General features: G+C 64.7%; 12 protein-coding genes across 12 annotated transcripts; 4 read left to right on the forward strand and 8 right to left on the reverse strand.

Moving 5' to 3' along the window:
- Positions 1-91: 91 nt before the first annotated feature.
- On the reverse strand, positions 92-1,282 carry Q8F55_004846 (uncharacterized protein; the record flags this gene model as incomplete). The annotated part of the gene is made up of 1 exon (XM_069353351.1): positions 92-1,282. The coding sequence occupies one exon, from the start codon at positions 1,280-1,282 to the stop codon at positions 92-94; it is 1,191 nt and encodes a 396-aa protein (XP_069207993.1).
- A 529-nt stretch (positions 1,283-1,811) lies between these two features.
- Positions 1,812-2,335, reverse strand: Q8F55_004847 (uncharacterized protein; the record flags this gene model as incomplete). The annotated part of the gene is made up of 2 exons (XM_069353352.1): positions 1,812-2,177; positions 2,213-2,335. 2 exons carry the CDS (start codon positions 2,333-2,335, stop codon positions 1,812-1,814), a joined length of 489 nt encoding a protein of 162 aa, XP_069207994.1.
- Positions 2,336-2,560: 225 nt separating this feature from the next.
- Positions 2,561-3,319, reverse strand: Q8F55_004848 (uncharacterized protein; the record flags this gene model as incomplete). The annotated part of the gene is made up of 3 exons (XM_069353353.1): positions 2,561-2,645; positions 2,742-3,034; positions 3,137-3,319. 3 exons carry the CDS (start codon positions 3,317-3,319, stop codon positions 2,561-2,563), a joined length of 561 nt encoding a protein of 186 aa, XP_069207995.1.
- Positions 3,320-3,457: 138 nt separating this feature from the next.
- On the reverse strand, positions 3,458-4,016 carry Q8F55_004849 (uncharacterized protein; the record flags this gene model as incomplete). Its single annotated transcript, XM_069353354.1, has 3 exons — positions 3,458-3,645; positions 3,679-3,864; positions 3,896-4,016. The coding sequence occupies 3 exons, from the start codon at positions 4,014-4,016 to the stop codon at positions 3,458-3,460; spliced, it is 495 nt and encodes a 164-aa protein (XP_069207996.1).
- A 247-nt stretch (positions 4,017-4,263) lies between these two features.
- Positions 4,264-7,218, reverse strand: Q8F55_004850 (uncharacterized protein; the record flags this gene model as incomplete). The annotated part of the gene is made up of 3 exons (XM_069353355.1): positions 4,264-6,797; positions 6,836-6,981; positions 7,049-7,218. 3 exons carry the CDS (start codon positions 7,216-7,218, stop codon positions 4,264-4,266), a joined length of 2,850 nt encoding a protein of 949 aa, XP_069207997.1.
- Positions 7,219-7,814: 596 nt separating this feature from the next.
- Positions 7,815-8,541, forward strand: Q8F55_004851 (uncharacterized protein; the record flags this gene model as incomplete). Its single annotated transcript, XM_069353356.1, has 4 exons — positions 7,815-7,845; positions 7,886-7,917; positions 8,168-8,250; positions 8,361-8,541. The coding sequence occupies 4 exons, from the start codon at positions 7,815-7,817 to the stop codon at positions 8,539-8,541; spliced, it is 327 nt and encodes a 108-aa protein (XP_069207998.1).
- Positions 8,542-9,411: 870 nt separating this feature from the next.
- Positions 9,412-9,933, forward strand: Q8F55_004852 (uncharacterized protein; the record flags this gene model as incomplete). The annotated part of the gene is made up of 1 exon (XM_069353357.1): positions 9,412-9,933. The coding sequence occupies one exon, from the start codon at positions 9,412-9,414 to the stop codon at positions 9,931-9,933; it is 522 nt and encodes a 173-aa protein (XP_069207999.1).
- A 346-nt stretch (positions 9,934-10,279) lies between these two features.
- Q8F55_004853 (uncharacterized protein) lies at positions 10,280-11,359 on the reverse strand (the record flags this gene model as incomplete). The annotated part of the gene is made up of 1 exon (XM_069353358.1): positions 10,280-11,359. One exon carries the CDS (start codon positions 11,357-11,359, stop codon positions 10,280-10,282), a length of 1,080 nt encoding a protein of 359 aa, XP_069208000.1.
- Positions 11,360-14,118: 2,759 nt separating this feature from the next.
- KIP2_2 (Kinesin-like protein kip2) lies at positions 14,119-16,784 on the forward strand (the record flags this gene model as incomplete). Its single annotated transcript, XM_069353359.1, has 6 exons — positions 14,119-14,552; positions 14,590-14,723; positions 14,783-14,851; positions 14,899-15,393; positions 15,432-15,591; positions 15,647-16,784. The coding sequence occupies 6 exons, from the start codon at positions 14,119-14,121 to the stop codon at positions 16,782-16,784; spliced, it is 2,430 nt and encodes an 809-aa protein (XP_069208001.1).
- A 132-nt stretch (positions 16,785-16,916) lies between these two features.
- Positions 16,917-18,304, reverse strand: RFC3 (Subunit of heteropentameric Replication factor C (RF-C); the record flags this gene model as incomplete). Its single annotated transcript, XM_069353360.1, has 7 exons — positions 16,917-17,013; positions 17,049-17,426; positions 17,476-17,709; positions 17,747-17,903; positions 17,938-17,994; positions 18,029-18,093; positions 18,150-18,304. The coding sequence occupies 7 exons, from the start codon at positions 18,302-18,304 to the stop codon at positions 16,917-16,919; spliced, it is 1,143 nt and encodes a 380-aa protein (XP_069208002.1).
- Positions 18,305-18,628: 324 nt separating this feature from the next.
- On the forward strand, positions 18,629-22,006 carry ATG9 (autophagy protein atg9; the record flags this gene model as incomplete). The annotated part of the gene is made up of 9 exons (XM_069353361.1): positions 18,629-19,519; positions 19,556-19,620; positions 19,658-19,792; positions 19,830-19,965; positions 20,005-20,174; positions 20,209-20,523; positions 20,561-20,839; positions 20,875-21,139; positions 21,176-22,006. 9 exons carry the CDS (start codon positions 18,629-18,631, stop codon positions 22,004-22,006), a joined length of 3,087 nt encoding a protein of 1,028 aa, XP_069208003.1.
- Positions 22,007-22,161: 155 nt separating this feature from the next.
- On the reverse strand, positions 22,162-22,973 carry SBH1 (Arf guanine nucleotide exchange factor sbh1; the record flags this gene model as incomplete). The annotated part of the gene is made up of 4 exons (XM_069353362.1): positions 22,162-22,258; positions 22,491-22,604; positions 22,836-22,933; positions 22,971-22,973. The coding sequence occupies 4 exons, from the start codon at positions 22,971-22,973 to the stop codon at positions 22,162-22,164; spliced, it is 312 nt and encodes a 103-aa protein (XP_069208004.1).
- Between the last annotated feature and the right edge of the window lie 118 nt (positions 22,974-23,091).

The raw sequence follows: 23,091 nt of genomic DNA on the forward strand, positions 1-23,091 counted from the left end.
GTCCTCTGACCGCTACTCGAGCAGCGCCTCGTCTTGCTCAAAGCACGACTCGGACCATGGTGATGATTCTGGCGAGCTGCACACCCGTCGCCTAAAACTTGCGCTTCTCCGCTATCAACCGCGACGCGCAGTTCCTAATATCCACCGACTTGAATCTCTCGTCGGCATCGACGATGTAATGCCTCTTACGCACTTCCGTGAATGCGTCGCGGATCGCCTCGATGGCGGCGCGTGATAGGTCCTCTCCCACCAAAGGCGACGCGACGTCGGGAGTAATGAGCCGCGCAGTGAGTGTCTCGAGACCGACGAAGCGGACCGTCCCTTGCCTGCCGACGTGTTGATAGATTTCGAACACCTCGGCGAGGTGACCCAGGATTCCTGGAGCGTGCGGTCCCAGCGCCCCAAGGAAAGGGTTGTACCCTCCAGCAATAATCGGGCTGTACCGGTCAGGCGCCTGTGTCTCCCCATCGTAGCTAGGCACAAAGATGATATCGATGAAGCGCAGGCAGTGGCAACCGTATGCCCTCCGCTGAATGAGCGACTTGACCCCAGTCGCTACGCTTCTGGCCTCATCCTCCGTGCAGTCAGCTGGGACGGTGAAGGCAACGTAGATGACGTGTCGCCGGGTCTCGGGCGGGATGCCGAGCCTCACCCCGCCGTAGCGAAGAAGCGCGGGCATGTCCGGGCCGTGAGCTAGCACCCAGTCGATGATAGTGTACCGGGGGAGGCGGGTACGTCGATGTGTGCTGCTTCCCCTCCCGGGCAAGTGCGCGTCGAGTGGAGTGCCAGACCGCGGGTCGCCCTCCGCAAGCTGCTGGAGCCGGGCGTCGGCCCTGGCCTGGAGAGACTGACACGTCCTCCGAAATGCGATGGTCGTGGGAATGTCGGCAAGCTGCAGGATGCGCTCCACGATGTGCGGGAACACGGCGTAGTCGAACGGGGCGGGTTTCGCCAGCGTCTGTCCCCGGCGCGGTGGCCCCGGCGGGGGAGTGGGCTCGCGCTTGCGCTTCCGGGATTCCGAGCGCGAGGGCATGGCGCGGTGCGACGTCTCCGGCGGGTCGGGTGGGCGAAGCGAATGGATGACAGACGAAGGGCGAGTGAAGCAGAGCAGCGGCAGCGGCAGCGGCCTCGGCCGCGGGGCTGCCGCCGGGAGGCGCTTGACGAGGTCTGCAACCGATGTGCGGACGCCGGAGCGCCGCATCTCGTCTGCGCTGGGGACGCGCGCGAGTGGCGTGCTGGGCGCGGTGCTCGGCTCTGGCGCGTCGTCTTTTGGGTCAGGCATAGCGAAGTGTGTAGACGAGAGTTGTTGGTGGTGGTTGAAACGCTTGTTTGCCACCCACGCCAGGGGCGGACGGGGAGACAAGGCACACGGAGATATCCGGCCATTCGACGCCATTCTCACGTCGTATCCACAATGCCGCTTGCACATGCGGCAGCCTCTGTGTCGCGAAGAGCACTCAGTAACGTACACTAACGACTGGGGCCGCCTCAGACAGATGAGCGAGCGCCGGTCCGAGGAGGACTGACTTGGAGCTACTGACGTGGGCTGGTGCCTACGCGGCCCCTGGTATGTGGCGATGGCGTCGGTGGTATCCTGCTGTTCGGCGCTGCTCTCGCCTGGTGCGACAGCTGATGAGCCTAGGAGAGCCCCCTCGGCGAGCCTGCCGGCCAGAGTCGTAGTTGCTTGGGGATGAGTCATGAGTCAGCGCCGTGCGTCAGTCCGTCGTCCACCGCGCCGGCCACTGTTCAACTTTTGCATTCACGTCCGGTACGCCCGGCCCACCCGCGGCGCCTTCGGCGCCCCGTGTGCCCTAGAGCTTGGCCTCGCCAGCGCGCGCGGCGTCGCCGTGCACGAGGATGCACGCGCCGCCGACGACGATCTTGTCCTCGAGGCCGTGCTCCTTGATGAACGCCTCGATCTCGTCGCTCTCGGCGCCGGGCTGGATCCACACGCCGACCGGCGACTTGCCCTTCGCCTCGGGGCCGTACAGCTCCTTGAGGAGGGGGAAGCCGAGGGCGGGGTGGAGGATCCAGCTGAGGCTCGTCTTGTCGAGCTGGTCAAGCTCGAGCGGGCTCTTGACGGCCTGCAGGCCCTCGACGAGCTCGGTGTTGGGGAACTTGGGGTTGTTGCGCACCGGCGTGACGGGGAGCTTGCGCTCCTGGTACCACTTGAGCACCTGGGGGTTAGTGGGCGGAAGGAGGGGGAGGTCACCTTGTTGTCGAAGCGCGAGGGGTCGCTGATGACGCGCCCGACGACGGCGTACCGGTTCGCGTTGAAGAACGCGCGCGCGGCGGCCGGAATGATCTTGATGCTGTGGGGGTCGACGTGGCCCATTGTGTGGGGGTGGGTGGGTGGTAGTGGATGAGAGAGTGGTGTTGAGATGCAGTTGGGGGGGTCGTGTCAGTGTCAGTTGGTGTGTGCTTCGGCAACTCGGCTAGGCGCGGAAGTATCCCGGCACTGGTATTCCGAAGAGGTCAGACGACGTCATACGGTGGGCGGGTCGCGACAGTGACAGCGGCGGCAGCGGCGGCGGCGGCGACGGAGACAGCAATGCATCTACTACGACTGGAGTGGCTCGAGCAGGTCCGTGTCGACGATCGCGCGCGAGGTGCCCGGCCGGCGGATGAACAGCGTCTTGCCTTTGCTGCGGGGTGCGTCAGCTCCTCCCTCTCCTCCCTCTTCCCCTCTCCCTCTCCTCCCGATCCCCCCCCTCCCCTCTCTCCGCCGCTCGGACACGCACAGAGGGTACACACACACATCGCTCGCACTCCGCATCCCCCCAACGAGATACTTGACGCCCCCCGGCCCGCCGATGAGCGTGTGGGCCCAGTATCCGCCGCCCAGCTCGCCCGCGGGGAAGGCGACATAGTCGCCCTCGGCCACGGGCACCGTCTCGATCGGCGCGGTCTCGGTCGCACCGATGAGCCCGGAGCCGCCGGAGGTGTCGCGCGCGTCGGCGGGCGTGAGGCGCAGCTCGGCGGTCCCGGAGAGGATGTAGAGCCACTCCGAGTCGGTGAGGTGGTGGTGCATTTCCTGGTCGAGCGAGCGTCAGCGAGCGGGGCGGGGCAGGGCAGGGCCGCAGAGAGCACGGCGCCCAGCCACGGCCGGCCTCCTCGGCCTAGCCTCGCGACTCACGGTCGACTCGGCGCCCGGCTCCAGCTGGTTCAACCACAGCGGGCAGCTGTCCATCCCGCCCCCGGGCGCGAGGTCGCTAACCGCCGCGCTCTGGCGCGCGGCGGCAGGGTTGAGGAAGTGCGATTTCGTGACCGAGGCAGCAGCGATGTCCGCCGCACGGACGACGGGGAGGGGAGGGGACATGGTGGGGGGGAGGGGGGTGTGGAAAGTGGACAAGGCGGTTGGCTCGTCGAAATCTCTTCTCTGTATATCTGCCACCCAGGAGCACGTGCGATTTCAGACTCGATCAAGTTCATCGTCAGTCGACTCGAGTCGACTCAGCTATACCGGGGCCAAACAAACCTCCTCCCCGCCAGCAATCACGAGCGTCCGCTCGCCTTCCCCTTGGTGCGCGGGGTAGCTGATCACGTCGAGCGCCCGCCGGTCCCCGCCGAGGAGGTAGCTGACGCCATGCGGCCCAGCGCGGAGGAGGTGCGCGTACGTCGTGCCCATCGGGCCGGCCGGCAGGCCTGGGGTCAGCGAGCCCTCGCTGCAAGCCGTACCGATAAAGTCGCCCGGCGCGACCGCGCGCTCCTCGACCTCCCCAGCGAACGCGAGCACGAGGGTCGCGGCCCCGGACAGCACGTACACCCACTCGCTCTCGCCCGCGTGCGCGTGCAGCACGGTGCTCTCGACGCCTGGGGCCAGGTCGACCTTGTGCACGCCCATCCCGGTGGCCTGCATGCCCGCTGCTGTCAGCTGCGCCTGTGACGCACGCACCCATGTCCGAGATGCAGGCTGTGTGCCTTATCGCGTCTGGGTTCATCGGGTGCACGACGTCGCGCTGCGCCGCGGCGATGGCTGCCGCTGTGACGAATGGGTTCGGGGGCTTGACTGCCATGGCGAGTGGGAGGTGTCACGAGCTCAGCCGGTCGCACTCGCCACTAACACCTTTGGCCATCGCCACCCCCTCCCCCGACTGCCCAAACCCGGCCCACCCCCCGCCCCGCTAATGCACACGATACATCGCTATATTCACAACTTGTCGTCTTGGCTAGTTTCTACAGTGCAGCGGGCTCGGGCCCTATGGGTGTCAAATGCAGTCTGGATGATGGCACAGCGCCGTGTCGCGTCGCGCCGCGCCGCGCCTACGCAATGTGGATCCCTTGCGTCTCGAGCACGTAGCCCGTCGCGGCCAGGAACATGTCAATTGGCCGCGCCCGCTGGCAGATCGAGCAGCGACAGGTGCGCACGGGCTCGCACGCGTTCCACCACGCCGCGGTCAGGATCCCCGTCGTGCCCGGCCCGAGCTGCACGTCGCGCGGCGGCACGTACGGCGCCTCGTTGGGGAACTCCCACGACGCGTCCGACGTTTGTGACGAGATATCCGACTCGGGCGAATCCTCGCGGATTCGTTGCGTGGCGATTTTGTGTTCTACTCCAGCAGGTATCATGGTGATGATGGTGGGGGCTGGTGCCGCTCGAGGCGGTGGTGGTGGTGGCGGCGGCGCTTCTCGGTTGCGCTCCGCTTTTGGGCTTGGTTCTTCTGATGGCGGAGTCGGGAGAGATGTATTTGGTGCAACAGCGGGCGCGGCGGGGGCAGCCACGCCGTCGCTCGGCGTCGATCCGATGTTGACAAGAACCGGCGACTTGTCCTCGGATTCTAGGGACGACTCCAGAGATAGCGTGGGCGAGCCCGAGTCGCTGTGAGACGTCTGCGGCGACCGGCGGCGCGCCGGGGGCTCCTCTCTGTCGTCGTCACCCGGCGACTTGCGCTTGCCTAATGTCGGCGACATTGCCGTGTCGTTTGATTCAACGTTCCGCGGCGTGGTAGGGGCGTGGGTGAAAACGACAGCGTCATCCGCGTCGATCGGCGCGAGCTCGATGCTCCCGACCAGCAAATCGGGGCTATCGTCTGGTGTAACTAGTGCCGTGCGTGTCGACTCGCCCTCGCTCGAGTTTGAAGTCTCTTGGCGGTCCCCCAAGCGAGGGCGAACGGGCTGGGCCGGCTGGTCGTTCATCTCCTCCTCCTCCTCCTCGGCGCCGTCCGTCTCACTAGACGCAGCTTCCCACTCGTCGTCGTCTGGCGTCGTATAATCGAGCGGCGCGTCGTCTTCACTCATCATTTCTTCCTCCTCTTCCTCATCAACGCCAGAGCTCCAGCCGTCGCGAACGCCGTAGTTGTCGTCGCCGTCGGCCTCGAGCTTGATGACCTCGATGCGGGGCGAGGCCTCCTCGTACTCGATGAGCTCGATTCGAGGCGAGCCCGTCGAGGCAGGCGACGCGGTCCCCGACACCACATCGTCGCCGCCGGCATCCGACGGCGGTGCGGCCTCGTCAAACGGCCACCCCTCCATCCAGCTGGCCTGGTTGTGCAGCAGACCTAGAATGTCGGGGAGCTGCACAGCATCGCACACCTTTTCGGCCCCGCCGTCGTCGTCGTTGCACGACATCCGCTTGTACTCGACAATCGTCGCGAGGGGGATTTCGAGTCGTCTAACCAGTAGCTGGGTAAACTTTTCGTTCATGATGTTGAGGATGCGCTCGGGTGGGAGAATGACACCCGGGGTGGTCCACTTGAACTGGCCGTCGCCCAAGGCAAGTGCCTGCTGATTGTGGCTGCCAAACCTCGCCTCGTCGTGCTTTAAGGGGTTGAAGGTCATGAGGGTGTACTCGCGCAGCGGAGTGAACAGCTGCGTGTCGGGACGGACGACTTGGTCGACATCGTCGCTGGGAAGAACCCACAGGCCATGTTCGACACGGTCATAGGCCCATCGGTCCAGACAAAGGCATTGGAGCAAGGTGCGCAGGTACTCCAAGAGGCGCGGCTGGGGCTCGCCTGTAAGGATGCGGCTCAACTCGACGCGGTGTTCGCGTTCCGTGTACCTGCCCGTCTCAAACTCTTGGCGCCATGCACGTTGGAGTCGAGTAATGTCGATCATGTCTTCGTTTTCCTCGCCCCAGACACTGTTGCAGAGCTGGCGGACGGCCTCAATGTGGTTGCGGATTACGTTTGCAGCCTTGTTCTCGAACTGACAAACCTTGACAATCATGAGCTCGCGTTGAACCTCTAGCATCCTGCGTTCCCAGTCGGTCCAGCGCGTGTGCTGAGCGAGGAAGAGCTCTTCGACAATGCGGATGGCCTGTCGGTCCGAGGCACCCTCACCATCCCACACATACTCGTGGTACGGGGCCATGTAGTGCCAAGGAACGTCGAGGCCGCGAATGTAGCCGCCGCGGGCGCACTTGATGAGCTCGCGCCGAATCATGCTGTACATGACGGTTTGGCGACAGGAGTGGCAAGTGTAGCGGCGGCCACGAATCTCGCCCGTGATATCGCGGTCCTTGGGATCGCTGACGCGCAGCGAGATCGGGTCGGCGGGGTCGCGTCCAGGCGTTTGCAGGACGTTTTCACGCAGGCAGTCTCTGCAAAATCCTCCCTCGGTGTGGAACTGGCACGACGCAACGAAGCCAAGGACAGTCGTGTTGACGCGCTGCAGACCGTGGCCGGGGTACGGGTTGCGCAGTGACAGACGGCATGGTATGCACACGGACATTGTGCCGCGGCGTGCCGACTGGTACGGAGTGAGCGACGGGCCCGTCTTGTTGTTGTTGTGATCATCGCCACTGGTCGCGGGGTTGATGGCCGCCTCGTACTGTGTCCAAAACGGGTGCGTGTCGACTGGGGTGGTCAGCCTCCACCTGGCCCAAAACACTCACTGGCCGCACACCAGCCGGCCGATACGAGACGCGCCGCCGCGACCCACCGGCGCTGGACGAGCGCGCGCGCAACGGCAGCATGGGGTGGGGGCAGGGGGCGTAGTAGTTCGGGCTGCGGCAAGTCGTTGACATGGGAGACGATCCGGCTAACGCAGTGTTAGTACGCGCTGCGTGCGGGCGGTGGCGACGACGCGTCCGACAGTCATGGCTTACTGGATCAACTGGTCGGGGAGGTTGCCCCACCCGTACTGATGCTTGTTTGGGCGCGCGCGCGAGCTCTTGTAGACTGCCATGGCGCCCGGGCGGCGCTCCCACGCCGAGACGGTTGGCTGCTGTATGTTGTCGAGGCCCATGACGCCGCCGGGTTGGGTGCTGGCCGCCATGGTGAGTGTCGCGCGCCGTGCGTCGTCGTGTGTCGTACCCCGGTGTGCGTGCGAGCGGGCGTGAGCGCGGTGTCAGCGCGCCAGACGGGCGAGGAGCGAGCAGGCGAGCGGGCGGGCGCGCGCGCGGTCGTCGGTCCTGTTGTCGTTCCCTAGGGTTGCCCTCTGTCGGTGATGTGCGCGTGTGGTGTGAGAGAAAGGGGCAAGGGGTTGTCGTGTTGTCGCTCGCTACTGTTGGCTTGTTTGGGCCGACAGTGGTGGCGCCGGGGAATGCGACGATAGTGGGAGTTGGAGGGGGTCGAGGTGGTGTGGGTCGCTCGGTCGGTCGGTGTGGGTGGGTGGGTGTGGGGGGGTGGATAATGGCGTGGGTGGTGAGTGATGGATGACTGGGCCGACAGACGACTACATACGACAGGGGCGGGGGAAGGCGATAACCGACGGCGGTGGCGACAATGCACGCCTATTGGGTGAGCGGCCACGTGTTGAGTGCGCCTAACCATCCACGTGACCCAACCACCGCCTCCACTCGTTTGTCCAACCGTCCTCTTCGACAACAAAAGTATCGCTCCGACATTGTCCTCGACCTCGCAGCACGCACAATGGACCTCTCATTCGACCTCGTGGCATCAAGTACGCAGACCTCGCACCCACGACAGTCCTGACGCCGCAGAATGTGCCGAGCAAATGGCAAAGTACCAGCAGGTGGGTGTGGCGTGAGGCAAGGCGGGGTGAGGCCGGGAAGGCGGGGGGAAGACGAGGAAGACGAGGAAGGCGAGGAAGGCGGCCGTTGCTGGACCGGTCCTCACCATGGCTCCCGCACCCCGAGTTGCGTGTAGAGCTGCCGGATCAGCTTCCTTGCCGCAGCCTCGCCTAACCTCGCCCGGCCGCCCGCCCGCTGCGCTCCCCAGCAGCGACGAACCCACTCACGTTCTCCCCGCTGACGACCGACCAGTGTGTGCTCGGTAACCAGAACGCCGACTGGGCCTACATCTGCAGGCCAGAGGGCAAGGCGCTGACCGAGTGCGCTGATGCGAGGTGGGTTAGCGGGGTCGTGGAGTGGCAGGGAAGGCTGCGCGGGCTGTTGTGGCACCAGCCCGGCCGCGTGGCCTTCCTCGAGCCCACGCACGCACGCGCTGACACCCCAGCGTGCCCCACCTCGCCGAGCTCAAGCGCGCGTGCGCCAACCAGATCGCGACGTACCGCGGCTGCCTGGAGACCAACGGCGCGCAGCCCGACGACGTCGTGCGCGAGCGGTGCGCAAAGTCGATGAAGGCGCTGTGGGAGTGCAGCGAGTCCAAGGTGGCCGAGCTGGAGCGGACAGTCTAAGTGCGAGCTGGGGGCGGGGCGGCAGCGTCGCTCGTCTCGGCTAGCAGGTCATGGGCGGCCAGGTGGCCCGCACGCCGTCTGACCGCAAGAACACTTTAGCACCAAAACTACACTCATTGTAGCATTACACGGCAATGCATGCGCGCACGCGCTAACACGGCTCTTGCGCTCACAATGGCCAACGCCGACTGCATGCAAGCGCTACGGAGCCCGGAGCGCGCGCACACGGCATCGCAGCACCAGGGCGGCGTGGGAGCGCGAGCGCGTCGCGCCGTAAGTGCCCCGCGTGCCCCGCCGTAAGCGGCCGTAACCGTACCTCGGCGTTGGCGCGCGTCGAGCGTGTGCCGTGCGACCGGGGGTTAACGCTGGGCAGTCAGAAGTGGGTAGCTCACGAGATTAGATAACGCGCCTGGCCCCTCCACAGCCTCCGGCTCGGCAGTGGAGGTGGTTGCGAACGTGGCGCCGGCGTCGTTTGGCGCGCGTGATTTCAAAGTCGACGGTATGCGGGACCGCACGAGATCAAGCCCACTTGGCCCACCTACCGAGCATGCCGCCCACCTCGGCGGCGCCCGCCGCCCGCCGCTGCTGTCGGCGCCGGACGCCGTGCAGCGATCTCGCACTGTTCCCCGCCTCGGCGACGACGAGAATAGCGCCAGCGTGCAATTCAGCACGCTAGATGTGGCCATCAAGCGCGCCGCTAGTCGCCGCAGCGAGCGAGGGCACATTCCTGGCGACGTCGTCGTCGGGGGGGTATAAGTGAGGTGAGGTTGGGGTGGGTGTGGCAACCCCAATCTCATCTCCCTCCCCACCTCCCCTCCGCACCTCCCCTCCCCCTTCCCCCCAGCCCCAAGCCCAACCCCCCAGCCCACCATGCCCGCCCAGTTCAAGCCCTACGGCAACCCCGTACCGCCCTACAACCCCGCCGACTGGACAGCCGGCGACCACAACGAAGCGCGCTTCGCCTTCCCCATCAAGCCCGTCTTCGAGCTCATCACGCACGCAAAGTACTGGACCGAGTGGCACACGGCCTCGAAGGCCGTCGGCGGGGTCACGGAGCGCGCGTACACGCTCGGCGACCTGGTCTACGAGTATGGCGAGTACGACGACGGCACCAAGCACCACATGTTCTGGGTCGTCGCTGCGCAGGATCGGGAGGGGTACACGCTGAGCGTGCTCATTGCCGAGGAGCAGAGGGTCGGGCTGAGGTACCTCCTGCGCGAGGAGGGGGGCGTCACGCACTTTGCGCGCGAGACAATCTACCACAGGGACTCGGCGTACTCTGCCCAGGCGCGGGCCGAGTTCGGGGCCGCGAGCAAGGTGTCGGTCGCGAACCTTGAGAAGCAGATCACGGCGCTGCTGGAGAAGGAGTACAGCTCGATTCCTAAGGTGTAGCCGCGTTGCTGCGACGGACAAGGCCGATGACGTATGCAAAAGTTAGTACCCGTTAGCCACTGCCCACTTCTGCAACTGCACCAGCACCACTGTGCCCAACTTTGTGCCCAAGATATTACGCATCATGTACTACAACTGTCGGCAGCGACCCAGTCACTACCAGCTCAGGCTCGCTGAGCAGCCGCTCACAGAGCGGCGCGGACGCCTCCAGAGGCGCGGTCCTCGTCAAGAGGAGGGGGGAGAGAGAAGTCTATGTTTTTGTGTTGTGCACATGTGCGGGAGGAGGGTAGGGTATGTCTGTCTATGTGGAAGCGGCGCGGCGCTGTGCTTCACTCCAGCGATGCGCTTAGTTGAAGTTCCACGAGAGCGAGAGGACGCCCTTGCCCATGTTACCGTTGGACAGGGTCGAGAAGAGCGAGGGCGAGAGGTCGAGGCCGCCCGACGGGCAGCCGGGGCAGAGGTCGACAATCGTGGCCGTCGCAGTGTTGCCGGTCGTCTCGTCCTTGATCGTGACCGACTTGCCGCAGTGCGAGCCGCCGGCGTACTCGGGCGCGTTGAGCGCGACGACGGCCTCCGAGTCCGAGTTGACGTTGCCGCACGCGCCGAGACCGACGGCGTAGTACGTGCCGCGGCCGCCAGTGTGCTGCCAGTTACCGCTGTTGGCCGGGGCCTGCTGGGCGGGGGTCTGCTGGGCGGGGGCGGGGGCAGCCGACGAGGGGGTCTCCTGCTGGGGCGCGGCCGACGAGGGGGTCTCCTGCTGGGGGGCGGCCGACGACTGCTGCTGGGGAGCGGCCGACGACTGCTGCTGGGGCGCGGCGTGGAGGTTGGCGGGCGCGGCGGCGGCCGACGACGAGGCGGGGGCGGCCTCAGCGGCGGGAGTCTCGGCGGCGGCGGTCGAGGCCGACGAGGGGGCCTCGGTGGCGGCCGACGAGGCGGCGGCGCTCGAGGCGGGGGTCTCGGCGGCGGCCGACGACACGGCGATCGACGCGGGGGTCTCGGCCGTGGCCGAGGCAAGCTCCGAGGTGTAGGCCTCCTCGGGCTCGCAGTCCTCGTAGACGTCGGTCACGTTGAGGAGGCAGGTGGTGAAGTTGCCCGTCTCGGTGCCGTTGGGGAGGTAGTACGAGCCGTTGTAGAGGATGACCGTGTTGTTGAGCTCGGTCGCGTTGAGGTTGGCGGTGACGTTGGCGATCGAGGCCGTGACGTTGGACAGGGGAACGGTCACGTTGAGCACCTGGGTGATGTTGCCGATCTCGGTGATGTTGAGGGGGCAGGTGGCGTTGACGCTGTCGACGAGGAGGGTCGCGTTGGCAAACACCCAGGGGTCGGCGGCGACGTGCTTGGCAAACCACTTGGGGTTCTTGATGGGGTTGGGCGCGGCCGAGACGGTGGCGGCGAGGAGGCCGAAGAGGGCAGTGGCGGCGAGCATGGTGTAAGGTGGGTGCGTAGAGCTAGGGAGTGTGGTAGTCGCGCAGCGGCTTTTTTGAGTCTGGTGGGGATGGGGATGAGCTGGGTCGGTGCGTTGGTCTTTATACTTGGGCAAGCAGCACGTTGCTGTACGCACCGCACACACGCACTCACCCACACAGGATCGCTGGCATCATGCACAAGGACGATACAGTTTTCCGGGGTGGTTGCGCGTCGAGGCGCGGGCCGCCACGCCCGTCCACGCCCGTCCACGCCCCCGCGCCACGCCCGCAAATCGAGGGGGGTCGCGAAACCGACATGGCGCTGCCCTTGCTGCCCTGATGGCCGCCGTCCCTCGCGTCCCTTGTCCGTCCCTCGTGAGTCAATCACCTACCATGGGCCTGGACCTGCGACTGAGCCGCAGCTGCAGAGTTGGTGACAAGCATACCGAGCTCCCGGGGCCTGCTCCTCCCCGCGAGCGACGCTGCGTCAGCTCGTCAAGGCGACCCGACACGCGCCGCGCAGCCCGCAGCCCGTAGCCCGACCCGCCAGGCCCGACGCACCTCGGGAACGGCAGCTGCTGCACACAGCTGCACGCACCCCGCCAGCACGCACCCCGCCAGCTTGCAGCACGCTCCTCGCACCGCACATCACTTGGGTGCTGCATACCGCAAGCCCAGGTCGGTGGCGCAGGCGCGTCTGGTGGCTTGGCCCCCCTCTCGTCCCTCGGCGCCGCCAACACCCACCACCGCACGGCCCGAAACTGGGGCCAGAGGTGCTCGCTAACACTGCCGCCAGCTCCATCTGCAAAGAGCCAGCAAGGTGGATGATGACGAGGGCGTCGTGGCCGTCCTCTCCCCTCTCCTCTGCCTGCCAGCCCAGCACGAAGAAAGGAACGAGGGTCATGGAATTTTTCAGTATACGCTGCCGCCGGCAGATCCGGAGCGCTGCCCACCCTGGCTCAAGCATGTGGGCGACTGATTAAGCTGGGTAGGTGGGCCCTCTGCAGCAGCGAGCCGCGGCCCGCCCACGAGATAACGGGGTCACCGAATGCTAAAGGGAAAAACGGACGGAAGCTGCCGACAAAGACACCAGAACGCGCTCTGCGCCACCGACCTGAGCAGAGCCGCCGCACCCTGCCCTGCACGTCGACGCGAAGCGTAAAGCATGCAGCGAGTAAGCGTCTGCATTCGGCCGCGCCGAGTGCTTGGCACAGACACGACGCGGGGGGTTACCACAGTATTGTAGTCAGGCTGCAGTAGTGCACAGCAGCGGCCTCTTGTGCCTCGACGGACACAACCTGCCCACATGCCTCGTACTCTCGCAACGCAACGCAGCAGCGCACCGCGCCGCGGCGCAGCGCAGACCGCGCCGCGACCCACCGAGCTCGGACCGGGGGCCGGCCCCGCGCCGGCCCTCTTGCCAGCGCGCCCGCGCTCACCTCGCAGCCAATAGCTCTACGCCCGCCTCGCTGGTGGACCTGACCGCTGACCGCGGCGCCGACCACACGCCCACCCCGCCCACGGACGCAAACGCAGGCACACCCACCCCAAATGCTTGACCCTCGAAAAGACCTTTAGGAATCTCGCCTAATGCCAGCAAGCCTCCAGTCTGATCCTAAGCCCTGCCCAAGCCCCAGCCAGGCCCGGGCCATGACCGTGGTCCCCGGAAACTAGTGGCGCTGTAAACGAGCGCGCGCTGCACGGCGGCTGCTGGAGCCGGGGGGAAGGCCTTGTATTGCAGACTAGCTAGCTCACTCCACGATTACTCGGCACGTAAGGCGGAAGAGGCCACTAATACCGTTGGAGCTCGCTCGCTCTAATCCCTCTGGCCTTGAATACATGCGGCACTCGGGACCCCCCCGATCCATATACCGCGGGTGGGGCGACGTAGCGCCCGCGGCGCGGGTATTGTGACGGCTCGGAGAGCACGGCGCATACGAGGACAAGGCATTGGAGGCCGAGGACAATACAAGCCAATTAGTCGGTGGCACTCCACGTGGTTTCTGGGGTGCTTTGAATCTTTTCCTAATCCCATTACTCGGCGGATGCAAAACTTTCCGCGGGCTGACGAGAGATCGAAGTGCACAGAAAGCAAACGGCGGGCTGCGGCTCCCGGCATATGCTGGCACTTGGCCTCGGCTGACGTTGACGGCCGACTGCGGCCGGTGTCAGCGGCAGGCGGCAGGCAGCCGAAGACACCGCGCGCCGCTGCGCCGCGGCCGCTGGCTGGTGCCACACAACGCGCTGGACCACGACGGCCACGACTCTGGCCCACGCGTGGACGAGACGACTCGTCAGCAGTGGACCATGCGTGGTGCGCCAGCGTGGGCGCGTGGGCTTGCGTCGGGCGGTGCATGCATGTGGTGGCGAGTCGGAGATTGGGTGGCTTGACCTGGAGACGGACGCACGATGGCGACGGCAGGCTGGAGCTGGCTGGGCTCAACTCGACCTTCCCTCAGCCTCGCCCACGTGGACCACGTGGGATATTTAGCTGTATTTCTCTTGTATTAATCCCAACCTGACACGTGGTCCCATTCCATTCCACCTTGAAACAGCATCCGCTTCCCGCGGGACCAAATTATCGCGCGCCTGTCTTGTTGTACGGCATTGCGGGCGAGTAGCGGCCAGCAGGGGGAAGGCGAGGAAGGCGGCTGGCGGAGTGGCGGCGGCTTAGGGGCCAAACATTGTCAACATTGCCTCTTCGATCCATCAACACGACTGGACCTCACTTCAACTCGGCCCATCCCTCACTTGGCATCATCCACTCAACCACACCACAATGGGTTCGGGCTCACCCCCAGCAACATCATCCCGCGCGGGCCTGCTCGCATCGCCAAAAGTATCCTCGCGCCCCAGATCAGCAATCACGCCCCGCGCCCAGCTCTCAACACCCAAGCCCCCACTCGCAGCCCACAAGGACAGCAATGTTCCCGACTCTCCATCAGTCTTGAGTCCGGTACAGGGCGCCGCCAAGATCAAGATCAAGTCGGCCACCACCCCCGAGGCGCGCGCGCGGCCTCTGCTCGTCAAGCCCCGCGGCGGGCCGCCACCGCGCATGAAGCGGCTCGCCCCGGCCGGCGCCTACGGCGCCGAGGAGGACGACGAGCGCGCCGCGTGGAACAACCCCAGCGGGCTCGCCTACTCGCACGTCCTCGACCAGATGGAGGCCAGCAGCATGCTCGCGCCGAGCGAGACGGTCCTCGTGTCGGTCCGGTGAGTGAGCATAGCCAGACACGACGGCTGACGGCAGCGTCCGCCCGCCCAACGCTGCGGAGCTGCGCACCGACACGTCCCAGGCGTGGGTGACCCCGTCGTACGACCAGCGCTTGATCAAGCTCGCAAAGGGGCGGGACGGGAATCGCGACGACAGAGAATGGATCTTTGGTGAGTCACTCCCTCCCGGCGGCGGCGGCGGCGGGCGGCGGCGCTGACGGTGTCAACAGACAAGATCCTTCCTCCGGATACCGATAACGCTCGGGCTTACGCCACTTCGGCCAGGGCTCACGTCCGATGTGGGTGATGGCGAAGATGACGACGGGGCCATCACTGACATGCTCAGCTGCAATGGACGGCTTCAACGCTGTCATCTTTGCATACGGCCAGACGGCTTCGGGCAAGACGCATACCCTCACCGGTCAGCCGGACGCGCCCGGCATCATCCCCCTTGCAATCTCGGACCTCTTTGGGCAGATTCGCTCAACCCCGGACCGCGAGTTCCTGCTCCGTGCATCCTACCTCGAGCTGTACAACGAGGCCATCATCGACCTGCTTGGAGAACAGGTCGGAAGGGAGCTGTCGCTCTCCGAGGGAAGGAAAAAGGGCGAAGTCGTCATCAACGGCCTGACGGAATGTGCCGTCCGGACAGAAGAGGAGATCCGCCGCCTGCTTCGCATGGGCGAGGACAGGCGCAAGGTCGGCGGCACCGACTGGAACCAGCGCTCGTCACGCAGTCACTGCGTGTTGCGCATCGTTATCGAGTCGCGGACCGTCGCGGATGGCACTCGCACACCCGGCCGTGACAAGACGACTCGCATCAGTACCCTGTCCATCATTGGTAAGTCTCTGCTCCGACGCGATGGGTACTAACCGCAGACCTGGCGGGTTCCGAGAAGCACACTAGCTCGAAAGAGCGAAACGCAGAAGGCCGCCACATTAACCAGTCGCTCCTTACCCTCAAGCTGGTAATCTCAAAGCTAGCGGATATGGCATCGAAACGTAACGTCATGCACGTTCCGTACCGCGACAGCAAGCTGTGAGTGAAGAGAAGAGTCGAACTTCCCGGAAGGATCAAGCTAACCCGCGCGCAGTACTCGTCTCCTGCAACCTTCCCTTTCGGGCGATGCCCTGATCTCTGTGATCTGCACCATCTCGCCGTCTCCAGTCAACATGGCAGAGTCGATCTCGACACTGTCATTTGCACAAGGTCTGAAGCGAGTGTTGCTCTCGGCCCAGCGCAAGGAGGTCGTCGACCCAGAGGCCCTCATCCAGCAGTACCAGAACGAGATTGCCGGCCTCAGGGCTCTGCTGCAGGAGAAGGAGCTGCACCCGTCGGCGGCTCCGGGCAAGGGCGACACCAAGTCCAACGCCGAGATGGAGAACCGTCTCAACGAGTTGAAGAGCTTGATTCTTACGTCGACAACGATTGGAGATGGGGACGGCGACGCTGGCCTCCGGCCCCTGAGTCCATCAAGGCTCAAGTACCCCCAGCTCGACTTTGACAAGACGTCAGTGGCACTCCGCGAGGAGCTGCACGCTGCCGAGCTGCGCATGTCCGAGCAGGAGGAGGAGATTGCCCGCCTCAAGGCCGAGCTCGAGGTCCGCCCCGTGGACCCAGACAAGCGCTGCATGGAGCTCCAGGACGAGGTCAACCAGCTGCGCATGATCGCCGCAGACTACGAGCGCCACCTGCGTGAGCCATCGCGCAAGGTGCGCGAGGACGTCGATCGCGAGTGGGCCGGCAAGTACTCGAAGCTCGAGACGCAGCTCGAGAGCAAGACGATCTGGGCCAACCGACTCGACGAGAATGTGCGCCATGTGACGGCTCAGAAGCGCATCCTCGACGCCCGTTGCAAGGACGCCGAGGCCAAGCTGCTCGCCGTCTTCGAGTGGGTCAACGCAGCGTTATCAGAATCCGACCCCGCCGACGACGACTATGATGATGACGACGACGACTCGGACAACCTGCCCCCATTGGGTGGCCCCAAGCGCAACCCCCGCATCTCGACCGACGCCGACTTTGGGCCCAACGTCACGGCCGAGAAGCTCGCCACGCTGACGCTCAACGCGTCGCGCATGCGCCGAAGCGGCATCAGCAATCGCGATCTCCAGACCGAGTTCCAGGACTGGTTCAAGGACAGCTTGAGCCGCCCGCCAAAGGGCAAGCTCCTGCGCGACGAGAGCGTGCCCGTGCTCGCGTCGATCGACGACAACGACGACATGTTCTAGTAGATGGGGATTGTCAAAGCAGAGAGGATGGGGTTGTCGAAGCAGTAGTGGTAGTCAGGAGGAGGCCGATTTGTGTCAATTTCCGTGTAGTACAAGTATTGCATACAGATGTAACGTCGCGTTTACACAGTCTCATGCCTTCTTCTGCGAGAGCTCGACGGCGATCTTGAAGGCGCCGAGCAGGGCAGTCAGCTGCATCTTTTCAGAGCCGCCGAGAGAGAGGCGGTGTCTGGTGGGTCAGTTTCGCCAGGCGATGGTACCCACTCAGTCTGGCCCAGGTGATCGAGGAGGTACACTCGCGCCTGGTTTGGCAGCTCGACCGTCTCGAGGAAGTCGTACGCGCCGGCGATGAGGTCTTGGAGCGCGAGGCCCTTTTCCGTCTTCAACGCCGTGATGACTAGGGTAAGCGCGACCCCGGCACACGACTCACGATTGAACGCCGTGCCAAACTCGTCCGACATCATGCTCTCGACCACGCGCTGAATGTCGGCGGGGTGAGGGTTGCCCGTGCAGTTGTACACTGCGTTCTCGTCGACCGTCTCGTACGCGGCGTGGCATGCCTGGAGGACGTTGAGCGCGCGACGCATATCGCCCCGCGAGAGCTTGAGGAGCGCTGCGCGACCATCAGGCGTGAGGTTGACGCTGGCGTGTGAGCTCTCCGGGTTACCACTCTCTCCAACACCCTACTCACCCCTCCTTCTCCACCACGACGTCGACCTTCTTGGCCACCTCGACCTCGGGCAGCGGGCTGAAGCGGAAGCGCGTACACCGCGACTGGATGGCCGGCGTGATCTTGTTGACGTAGTTGCAGAGGATGGCGAAGCGGACGTTCTTGGTGTGCTGCTCGATGACACGGCGGAGCGCACCCTGCGCGGCTTGTGTCATCATGTCGGCCTCGTCGAGGACGATGAGCTTGAAGCCCTTGCTGCGGGGTCAAGTGGAGACGCAGCCAGGAGACCTACGAGAAGAGAACCTTGGTCGCGGCGAACGACTTGATCTGGTCGCGCACGACGTCGATGCCGCGGTCGTCGGACGCGTTGAGCTCGAGCATGTGCTTCTTGTAGTCCTTGCCGTACAGGCGGCGCGCGAGCGCGATGACGGTGGACGTCTTGCCGGTACCTGCGAGTTAGGGAAGAATGTATTGCTAACTCACCTGGAGGCCCGTAGAAAAGGAGGTGGGGAAGGCGGCCGGCCTCGATAAACTTCTCGACTGGGGGTTAGCGGAGCGCGGAGGAAGGCCGTACTCGTCGCTGTGATGTCCTGGTGCGACACGACCTCGTCGAGCGTGATGGGGCGGTACTTTTCAACCCTGCGCAGTCAGATTCATTCCAGCTGGATAACGACACCGTGGCAGCTGGTACTGACCATGGCAAGCCCTCGCGATCGTCGACTACCTCGGCCGCTGCCTTCTCCTTGCCCTTGTTGGCCTTTGCGCCGGCCATGAGCGCGCCAAAGGCGTTGACGGGCTTTGCTGGGGCGGCGACGGCGACTGGCTCGTCGACGTCCATTGGCTCTGGCATGTTGATGTGATGCGGTGTGGTGGTGATGAGATGAGGTGGCCGAGTGATGCTGCTATTGACTTTCTCGACATTGACGATCGAGACGCGTACAGTCAACCCACACGCCAGCCGACGCGTCTAAAAGGAGAGGAGTGGATAAGTAACAGAATGATGCCACGTGGTGGTCTCACGTGGCATTACGTCAGATTACGTCAGAGGTATCGAGTGTGAGTCGCCACCACCATACGACCCCCACGACGCGCCATCAGCCAGCTGATACAACAACCACATCCCCCTCCTCCTTTGTCCCATTCACCAAGGGCACGCCGGCAGCCCATAACCACAATGCCCTCTCCACCACCGCAGGGGGCAAACTCCCTCCTCAACCTCCTCAACCCGTACGCCTCGGTAGCCCAGTCGTCCTACCCGCGCACGCGAGATGCCGACGAGCCGCTCGTCGACGTGCCGCCCGATAGCCCGAGCGCGGTGCTACTCCGGGAGCTGCAGCACAACTCTGGTGGGGCTGGCGGCGACGAACGGCCGCGGAGCCCGGCCTTGAGCCCGACGCCGACCCCCCGGCGGCCGGTCCACGTTATCGCGACGCCCAGCAGCTCGGAGGACGAGGGCCCGCCCAGGAGCCTCGTGTTCGGCGAGGCGCGGGACAAAGGCAAGACGGCGCGCCGCTCTGGTTCGGGCGGCCGCACGCCGCGCTCCCGTGGTCCCGATGGCCAGAGAGTGCTCGCGCCGCCTACGCGCCCGTGGGACGCAGCCCCATCGCACAGCCCCGGCCCGTTCAGACGCCGGCCTTCCTCGGCGTCGAGCTCGACGCGCAGCCGCCAGTCGTCGGCCCAGCGCCAGCCTGAGAGCGCGGACGACAGCCTCGCCACGCCGTCGACCGAGTCGCCTTCCCTGTCTGGCGCGCCGACGATATCGAGCAGTACGAGTGGCGACGAGGCCCCACGATCGTCGCGAACCCCGCCCCCGAGGCGTGTCAGCCCTCCCTTGAGGTCGCCGGTGAAACCGCCTGAGGCAGAGGCGCAGGGATATGCTGTCCCGTTGGGCGCGAGGAAGACCAAGGGCCGAGGTCAGCACAAGTACCACGAGGTATCGACGGCCGAGGACGGCGGGAGGCGCAGCAGCGACGGCCCGAGTGTGAAGAAGGCCGGATTGAGCAATTACAACAAGGCCTTGTGGGGCTGGGTCAACGTCGTCAATCTGGACGTGTTTCTGCAGGAGGTGAGTGGAGCGCAGTGTGTCCAGCTGACGGTATAGGTCTACGGATATTACAAGGGCAAGGGCTTCTGGGCCATCTTGTTGGCAAGAGTGCTCAACCTAATGTGAGCTCGCTTATTGTTCACCTGCTGAGCTCTGCAGGACCACGGGCTTTGTCATCAGCTTCGCCGCGTTCCTCTTCACCTGCATCGAGTGGAGAAGGCTGTTTGGTTGGACACCTCACAACGGGGAAGTTGGAAGACTCGACGACGTGCTCGTGGATCACTGCCTCCGAAAGTAGGTTAGCAACCGGGTTCACGTCTGACCTGCTCAGCGCACCCTTTGCCAACGTTGTCCTCATCATCCTGATGAGCTCGTTCTGGCTCTTTCAACTCGTCAGCCTCGTCCTCTCCGTGCCCAGATTGGTCGAGCTGTGGAGGTTTTACACATATCTCCTTGGCGTGCCAGATGTAAGCTAGTCGTCGTGGTCCGCATAGCTGACAGCACAGGCGGACATCCAAACCTTGCCCTGGCCCGAGATTGTTCGTCTCATCGGCCTTATCAAGGAGGACAACCCTCTCCAATCGCTGTCCAACGGCCAAGCCAATGCGCTCGCAGATATGGCGGTAGACACGCCCCCCTCGGTCAACGCCGTCTTGGACGCTCACGACATTGCCAAGTGAGCTAGCACGTAGACGTTAGCTGACAAGCAGCCGCATCTTGAGGAAAGAAAACTACCTCATCGCCTTGTTCAACAAGGACGTACTGGACCTTCGCTTCCGGCTCCCTCTTCCCAACGCGATCGTGGACTGGATCCCACCGTCATTCGTCATCGGTCCGGCATACAGTGGGATCCCAATGACCACATCGGGTGAGGGACCACGGTTCTTCACCTTCGGCGGCAGCTCCCTCACCAAGGCGCTGGAGTGGAACTTGAGGTACTGCCTCATGGGCTTCCTGTTCGACACAGCTGGCCATGTCAAGGCAGATGTGGTTCGCGGCAAGGACAAGAAACAGCTCATTCAGCAGTGAGTTGGCCCAATCTGGCGGTGTCTAACTCCTCAGACTCAAAGTTCGACTCTACTTCATGGGCCTCCTCAACTTCGTCTTCGCGCCATTCATCGTGCTCTACCTCCTCGTCTACTCGTTCTTCCGCTACTTTGAGGAGTACCGCAACAACCCGTCGAGCATCGGCGGACGTCAGTACACCCCTTACGCCGAGTGGAAGTTCAGGGAGTTCAACGAGCTGCCTCATCTCTTTGAGCGCCGCGTCGACCAGAGCTACGTCTTTGCGAAGGAGTACATCGACCAGTTCCCCAAGGAGCGAACGGCTCTGATCATGAGGTGGGTTTAACGAACCGGCTGAAGCTAAGACTCAGATTCGTTGCCTTTGTCGCCGGGTCGTTCGCCGCCGTGCTCCTGTTCTGCTCGCTCCTCGACCCCGACCTCTTCCTCCACTTTGAGGTCACGCCGCACAGAACCGTCCTCTTCTACATCGGTATCTTCACCGTGGTGCTCACTGTGTCTCGAAGCATGATTCCGGAGGAGAGGTTTGTGTTCGACCCCGAACAGGCTATGCTGGATGTTGTGAGGTTCACTCACTATCTGCCAAACGAGTGGAAGGGCAACCTGCACAGCCAGAAGGTGAGTTGGGGCTGAGCTCAGGACTAACTCTCGCAGGTCCACCTCGAGTTCGGCAAACTCTTCCAACTCAAGGTCATGATCTTTGTGCGCGAGCTCGCGTCAGTCATCCTCACGCCATTCATCCTCTGGTTCTCGCTCCCCGACTGCTCGGCTGCGATCCTGGACTTTTTCCGCGAGTTCTCGATCCATGTCGACGGCATGGGCTATGTCTGCTCGTTTGCCGTATTCGACTTCCACCGCAACGGTAACCTCGGGCCTGAGGGGGCTGCGACGGCTGCGGGACCGACCTCCGAGTCCACGGTGCAGGCCCAGCGCCGTCGGAACCGCCCCGGTGCAAAGCGCATCTCATCGACGCCGGCCTACCTCCCGAACGACAACCACAAGATGGAGCAGAGCATTCTGCACTTCAAGGCAACACACCCAGACTGGGTGCCGTCGGATCCCAGTGCGTCGGTGCGGCTGGATCGACTGGTGGGCGCCAACCCCAGTGTCGCCCACTCGCCGACAAGACCCGCACGGCATCTCGCGGGGTCAATGTACGCCGGTGGACGGGGGCTCGGTCTCGGTCTGCACCTCGCCAAGCATCAGCAGAACTCGACCTCGCAGATTTCGTCGCCTGGCATCGACGAGTCGAGGCAGCCGGGTGCGAGGTGGTTTGCGCACAGCGGCGGCGCGTCCCACGGCGCGTCCCACCTCGCGACTATGCGCGAGGGCGAGGACGAGGGCGACGACGACGACGACGAGGAAGCCGAGGCGCTGGGCTGGAACCGGCGCGTCGACGAAGCCGATGACGAAGACGAGGGCCCTGGGGACCGCCGGCTGCTCAAAGACGCGGGGCTAATCCTGCAGCAGGTCATGAACCGCTGAGCCGAACATTGTAGTGATTAGAAGGCCCGCGGCGGCACCGCCATGCTAACGCGCGATGCATGTTGTACAACTGTCACGAGGTTGGGCAGCGAGCACAAGCCCCGCCCTTGTCCTCGCCAGTGGGTCTACGACTATACCCAGGGAAGGACGGGGGATTAGTTGGTGAAGGCGCGAACGATCTTGGCGGCGATGTGGAGGAAGAAGATGGAGGCGATGAAGGAGAGGGCGAGGACAATGACGACGAAGGGGTCGCTGGGGCGTGTTAGCGAGTCGCGAGAGCGAGCGCAGCGAGCGAGCTCGAGCAGGCAAGGTGGCAGGCGTGACCAGTCCAAGGCGCGCTTTCAGAGCGGCACGGGCATGATGCTCGCCAGACGCATCCGGCAAGCGATCATCGCAGGCGCAGGCGCATCCGTCCTGGACCACCACACCGCCGCCCACCACCAACTCGTCACCGCCGCACACGGCCTGCTCATCCACCACTCACACCTTGAGACCGGCATCTCCAGAGTCGGTGTAGAGCTTGAGCATGGTGTTGCTCGAGCCGCCGGCGCCGGCGGCGCGGGCCGACGAGGGGCGGGGGGCGGCAGGGGCGCGGCGGCTACTCCGATGCGAGGGAAGCGAGCGAGGAGACGAGGGCCGGAAGAGGTGAGCGGGGCAAGGAAGGTGGACAGTGTTGTTGTCGCGCGAGCGAAAAGTCGGGCGGCGAGGTCGTCGGGACGAGGGAGAGCAGACGGCAGAAGGAGGGAGAGCGGGTGTCAGCTACGTGTCTAGAGACGGGCCAGCAGCGCCATGCTGCCGCGTGCGCGCCGGAGCGGGGCGCTCTACTCACCGGACCGCGTTGGCGCCGGGGGGCCGCGTGACCGTAAAGGCCGAGGACGAGCCCGCGCCAGGCGCGGCAGGGGGCGAGGAGGGGCGCTTTGCGTCGGCCTTGGCTGGGTCAGCTATGCCGCGGGAGGTCACACACCATTGTGATTAACGAGAGTGGATGCGAGTTTGGTGCAACAGAGTGAGTTTGAGGTCGAGGTTGTTGTCCCGCATGCGCGATGGAACGCGCCAGGCCAGGCGGCAGCGTGGAGTCGAGGGGC

The sequence above is a fragment of the Vanrija albida genome (assembly GCF_041260175.1).
Source record: "Vanrija albida strain AlHP1 chromosome Unknown contig_4, whole genome shotgun sequence".
Classification (NCBI taxonomy): Eukaryota; Fungi; Basidiomycota; class Tremellomycetes; order Trichosporonales; family Trichosporonaceae; genus Vanrija; species Vanrija albida.